Source organism: Cryptomeria japonica, chromosome 10 (assembly GCF_030272615.1).
Source record: "Cryptomeria japonica chromosome 10, Sugi_1.0, whole genome shotgun sequence".
NCBI classification, from domain to species: Eukaryota; Viridiplantae; Streptophyta; class Pinopsida; order Cupressales; family Cupressaceae; genus Cryptomeria; species Cryptomeria japonica.
In genome coordinates, this window is record NC_081414.1 from 295361835 (window position 1) to 295368251 (window position 6417).

The 6417-nt window shown below is 39.4% G+C and overlaps 1 protein-coding gene across 1 annotated transcript; it reads right to left on the bottom strand.

Annotated features, from left to right (window-relative positions):
• Nucleotides 1–350: 350 nt before the first annotated feature.
• LOC131858918 (uncharacterized) lies at nt 351–1989 on the bottom strand. The gene is made up of 4 exons (XM_059212403.1): nt 1821–1989; nt 1086–1429; nt 768–893; nt 351–650 (listed from the first exon to the last, which is right to left on the bottom strand). Exons 1-4 carry the CDS (start codon nt 1987–1989, stop codon nt 351–353), a joined length of 939 nt encoding a protein of 312 aa, XP_059068386.1.
• Nucleotides 1990–6417: the final 4428 nt, after the last annotated feature.

Genomic DNA, 6417 nt, shown 5'->3' on the forward strand with positions numbered 1-6417 from the left:
CACTGATAGTCTAAAGACTATAATACATCATACCGGTTGGGAACAATTGTCAGTTGAGCATAACTCATACATATAAAAGTGATCTCAATGCAAGTGTGTGTCCATCAATGACAATCACAGCATAATCATTAAAAATGCCAACATTTGAGTCTATTGGCAACAACTTTTGAAATGATTTTGTAAATAGTATTGCACAGTGAAATCGGTCAGAATTCCTCAAAGCACACTGGTTTATCTTTATTTGGGATAAGCACCACCATAGTACTATTGAATTCTTTCAGGATAAATCCCCTAGTCCTAGACTCTTCAACCACCGCCAGCAACTCACCACCTAACAAATCGCAAAAATACTAGTAAAAGAAATCTTGAAAGTCATCTGAGCCCGACGCATTCTCCCCACCAAGACCAAAAACAACTGCTTTTAGTTCCTTCAGAGAAATTGGCTCCTCAACCATCTGGTTGTCCTCCCTAGTAACTAATTGTGGGATCACAGCCAAAAACTCATCTTTCAATCTGACCTGATCAATCCTGCTCTTATTCCATAAATTTCCAAAAAAATCAACAACCTCCTGGTTAATCCGGTCAGAATCATTCGTCGAAGTTCCATCCTTCACAAGCAGAGATAAAATTCTATTAAGGCTTCTCTTCACCTTCATAGAAATGTGGAAGAATTTTGTATTTCAGTCTCCTGCTCTAAGACAATTCTCATGCGATTTTTGCCTCCAAAAAATCTCTTCCCTCTGCAATACTTCCCCATATGTACTAACCATATCTTTCTCTATGAGGTAGTCCACCTCGTCCATTCCCTTTGCTAAGACTTTCAAATTTAGAGCCCCCAGCTCTCCTTCAATCTTTCGTTTCTCTTCGAAGATATTTTCAAATACAGTCCTATTCTAGCTTTTCAGTTTCTGTTTGACATAGCTTAACTTCTTAAAGAACTGAAAGGACAAGAATCCATCAACCACAGGCGCCTACTTCCACCATTGAAAAACCTGATTGCTGAAGCCCTGCTGCCTTAACCACATCTTTTCTACCTTAAAAGGGCATTTGAGTGGAACTCTATCCTTCTGCAAAACTAATCAGACTGGGAAGTGATCCGAGCCGGAGATTGCCAAAACTTCTGCCTCACAAACAAGGGGAGCCAGGTTCCATTCCCCTACCAAAAAGAACCTATCTAGTTTCTCTACTATGTTAGAGAAACCCAAATGCCTATTATTCCATGTGAAGTTCCCACCTTTAGCATCCACTTCAAACAAAGCATTAGAATCCACACAGGTCTGAAAATCTGTTTGGATCCTACACATCCTTCTCACCCCTCCTCGCTTGTCCGAGTGGGAAAGGGTGGCATTGAAATCCCCCGCTACAATTGTTATGGTTGGCTTAATTTCCTCTAGAGTCTTGGTAATTTCCTCCCAGAGCTGGCACTTATCTGCTATTTTAATAGGGCCATAAAAATTGATTAAGAAACCTGAGAAATTAATATTCTGTAAGCTTACCTTTGCCATCTGCCAGTATCTAGAGATTGAGACTGCATCCACTTTCACTAATTGGGGGTTCCACAAGATTCCCAGGTCACCTGAAGCCCCCTCCGCATCAACAAAAAAACCAAACCACCTCTATCTAACACCAAGTATCTTAGCCGCCTCTTCACTACCTAGCTTTGTTTCCTGAATGTAAATTACCTCTGGTTTCGCCTGATCATGCGATGCTTGTCAAGGGCATTGCAGCCCCTGACATTCCATGTTAGGAACTTCATTGCTGCCTAGGAGAGAACGGGTCTCTCCCAAATCTAAGAAGTCTGGTCTATCCCTTCATATTGCCTGCTTCCTCCAGCAACTTCTGTCTATTTTTCCTTCCCCTCATACTCCCTTTAGCTGCCTTATTGGGCTTTGATTTGGTCTGTTTGATGGTCCTTGTGTTCGTCTCCCCTACCTCCACAGACAACTCCAATGAATCATCACTCAATTCATCTTCATCTCCAAATGCCATCTCCACAGATTTCTCATTGTCCTCCTTGGACGAGAGACATGAATATCTTTGAACCTGCCCGCCTTTAACTCATCAAACTCTATAGCAGTGTCAGAAATCAAGGTCACCGGTAGTCTCCTCGTGATTCCAGCCAAAAGTACCTCCCTTCCTGTCCTAAGGGGAGGAGGCAGTGGGGGAGGAAAAGGAAATCCCACACCGCCTACCCCAGCCCAAGGTTTAAAAACTGGGTCCGACACCGAGATCGATCCAATCGTTGGAATGAGACCACCCCTAAGCGCTTCACCACTTGCTGAAATCACATGGGTCTCCCCATCATCTCTTGCTAGGAGCGATCCACGTGTCGATGCAGCCTCCCCTTCTACACCTTTTAGATTTGCGGCATCTAAACCTACTGCAAAAACAATGACCGGAGATTGGTCGACCAACTTAGTCTATATTGCATCTTTGGTGACTTCCGTTGACACTACCAGTTGATCCTTTCCAGCATCACATTTTAGGCTTGTCGTGCCCAGACAAACAGCAGAATCGGTGGCATGAGTTGATTCTATGAGCGTGACATCCGATGCATCCTTTGCAGATTTTTTTGATGCTACCAACTGGTCCTCCAGTGCTTTGTCAGCCCTGCCTTTGCCTTTCTGACCTGCCATACATTCAAATTCCTCATGCCCCCACTCTTTACAAGACTTACATTTCACCATGATCTCTTCAACTTCTATCTCTTGCCACCAGAAGCCCTCAGGGGAGCAGATTTCAATGGCCTTGGGGAGCAAGGGATGGGGTTTCCACATTATGCAAATTCAAGCATACATGCATGAGTCCAGTTTATCAATGGCTTCATCTGATTTGATGAATCTCCCTAGCTTGTCACCAATTATCTTGAAAACTTCCTCCTTCCAATACTCATGCGGTAAGTTTTACAACCTAATCCATACTGGGATTTCCTCAATGGAGGTTTGCTGGGGATCAAAGTTGGGGATCCAATCTTTAATGTAGAACCCTACCTCCTTCATCATGAAAGACCAATTATACATAATTCTAGTTTTTTCCACTTCTGACCCAGCAATGATTAAGAAAAAGTCGTTAGTTAGGGTTTTGATCTCGAAATGGCTCCCCCCTTCCTCATCAACCCATTTCCTTATCTTTGAAAAGAAAGCCAATCTCCTCCCCACATCATGAAGAAGGCTCTAGCACGCAAAACTTGAACCGATTCCTTCCAAGCTGGTGAATCAATACAGATGCTAATGGTTCTCTTTTTCGTCATCGTTGGTGCCTCCACAGTGATGGGTTTCTTGGTAGCTGCTGGTTTTTTCTTCCAAAACCGCTCCTCAGTCTGCTTTTTACTCCACTTAGGGAAGTTCAGGATCCTGGAATGGCCCCATTTATTCTTGTCTAGCTCAAAGGAACTATAGGCATTGCCAAAACTACCCCTATCCCCCTTCTTTGATCTGAACCAAAACGCTAGAACTGGTTAGCATGAGGTGGAAACCAAGGCCGATGGTTGTCAAGACGTCGTGAGCCATTCTCTAGCTCTCGCGTTCGAAATCCACCGCCACCTGCAAACCCTAACCTCCTCCTGTCCTCCATGATTTGGTTCAATCTATTTTATAACCCTATAATATTGTTTTGTAAAACAATTTGGAGAATAACCTTGTGCAGCTAGGGTTTTGGACACAAGATTAAGATTTTGGAGAGATTTGATCCGATTTCAGAAAAGGCTTGAAATTTTTGCACCAAATTTTTTTTGCAGCTTGGGAACAGTATCAGGAGTGTTAATCCGAAATTCAGAATGTTTGGAGCATATTTGAATTTTTTATGATTTTTCATAAAAAATTAATTTTGGAAGCAAATTAGCGAATTTTTAAAATTTTCTTACATTTCTGGAAATTTCTCAAAATTTTACAAGGGTTCTATTTTTTTTATTTAAATTTGGGTACAAAATATTTCATGACAATCGGATCTTTAAAAATTAGGGTTTTGCATTGTTTTGCTCAGATCTCATAAATGACTTAGAAATTTTGCATTAAAATTTTTTCGCAAGTCAATAACAGTATCCGAAGTTCTCAATAAAAAATTTAGATTTGTTAGAGCATATTTGAATTTTCTATGAATTGTTTATGAATTTTCATAAAATAATTAATTTTGAGAGAAAATTAGTGAATTTTTTGGATTTTATTACATTTTTGGAAATTTCTCAGAATTATACACAGGATCTATTCTTTGTGATTTTAATTTTGATGCAAAAAAATTCGTAAAAAAATCAGATCTTTAAAAATTAGGGTTTTACAATATTTTGATCATATCTCACAAACTGCTTGAAATTTTTATAGGAATTTTTTTATGCAATTTGAGAAGGGTATCAGGAGTTTCCAGTAAAAAATTCAGATTTTGTGGATGAGTTTTGAATTTTCTATGATTTTTTTATGATTTTTCATTAAAAAAATAATTTTTGAAGCAAATTAGCAATTTTTTTGGATTTTCTTACAGTCCTGGAAATGTCTTGAAATTTTATAGGTTCTCTATTTTTTATGATGCAAAAGAACTCGTGGAAAATCAGATATTTGAATTTGTCAAAAAACGCATTGTTGAAGGCCCCTAATTCACAAAGCCTTTTGGATCTAAAATTTACTTAACTTGTGTGCTTGCACGAGGGGTATTAATTCAAAACTACCAACAAGTTTTGTGCGGGACCTTTGGAAAATATTTTATTTTAAAATTGTTTGCTTTGTGTTGTTTAGTCTAGAAAACACTTACATTGGAGTTGTAAAATGAACAAGTATCTTTTGTGTCTTGAGCAATTGGCTCCTTTTGTGTTTCCTTTTAGAGGGTCTGCCTCCCGAGTAGCCCATAAGGCCAAGTGAGAGGGAATGACCCAAGTGGTAACAAGCTAAATTCAATCTCTTCCAAGCCACTATAAATAAATGTGTTTGTGGCGAAACTTGCAAGCAATGGGTGTTGATTAGTTCATACCGACAACATGTCTCCCCATAAACCCTATAGAGCACAACCTCTATAGGTTGGGAGCCTTCCTTAATGGAGCGTACGCTCCCACATGTATGTCCACTTGAATGGATGCCCTTACTAGACACCTTTTGTGTTAGAATCCAAAAACCTTCTAGTTGTTGGCATAGGAGGTTGGACCTTTGAAGCGGATCACATTCTTACGGTTCTTAGTAGAGATAAAAAGTTCACCATGGAGAGTTTTTGTGGGTACTAGTGCTTGGTTGCCCCAGAGAAGTGAGTGTCGAGGGTGGAGCCAGTAGGGTCAATCACCTAAGTATCTGCTCTGAATGCGTAGCTCAGGATAACCCCCCACGTGAGATTCAACAACTATTGTCCCGACCAACCCTAGAATTTGTGCTTGCATGATCAAAACACTCAAATATTTTCAATCAAAACAAAGAAACATTGTGCCTACCGTGTTTTCAAGTGTATGCAAAAACATTTCACATTTGGAAACATTTTTGGATCCTTAAGACAAAACACCTTCAAACATTGAGTCTTCATTGTTATTGTGTCTTCTTGCCACTAAAAGTCAAAACATTGAGATTTGGTCACATTCAACAACTTCACAATTAGACAGAATTGTAAAACATTTTCAAAATCATGTCTGGGTTTACTTAAACTGTGTCTATGTTCAGAATTAAGAAATTGCAAAAGATTTGTCAAGAGAAAAAGGACTTAAGTTTTTTATATTCAAAGAGCTTCTAAGGTTGCTTCCTATAGGGCTTCATTCTTTAGTCAACCTGTCTTGGTCACACATAGTCAATCATTTTCCTTCACTTGCATTGCCCTCATACATATTTTCCAAATTTGAGTCAAAAGGTTACCTTGCTTGTCCTCATCAAACTTTTCAAACATACTATAACACAACAATAGGTGAGTCCCGCATCAAGATCCATCATCTTAGGGTCTCATTTGGTCTTCTTGAGTCAAGGTCAACTTACCTCATCAAGAGATCCATCATCTCTTTGGAAGCCACGCCTTGCTCTCAAACATACAAACCTAGAGTCAAGGTCAACTTACCTCATCAAGAGATTCGTCATCTCTTTGGAAGCCATGCCTTACTCTAAAAACATACATACTTTGGTCTTACACTCTTGGACATTGCAAGTTTACCCTAGATTCATCTACACTTCATACACCTCTTGGTCTTCCATAGTCTTTGCATTTTCATCATACCTTTCATTTTGGTCAAGACTTTAGTCCATGGTTGAAACTCATTCACAAAGGTCTAGAAGGGAAGCCGAAGAAGCTTTAAGGTCTTTAAACATGACTACTTATGAGTTTGATGGAGATGAATTCTAATATCCATTTGAAAACCGCAGTAATATACTTGACAATGACAACAACAACAACAATAACAATGGAAATGATAATGACAATGACAATTCATCTATGGACTCTGTAGAAATTGAGGAAACTATCATG

Bases quoted from the DNA above. Each gene is read 5' to 3' on its own strand.
- LOC131858918 (XM_059212403.1), bottom strand. From the start codon at position 1,989: ATGGCATTTGGAGATGAAGATGAATTGAGTGATGATTCATTGGAGTTG. The intron at 1,430-1,820 runs GCAATATGAAGG...TTAAAATAGCAG, and splicing joins GAAGTTGCTGGAGGAAGCAG to ATAAGTGCCAGCTCTGGGAG. The intron at 894-1,085 runs GTCTGATTAGTT...CTGAAAAGCTAG, and splicing joins CCGGCTCGGATCACTTCCCA to AATAGGACTGTATTTGAAAA.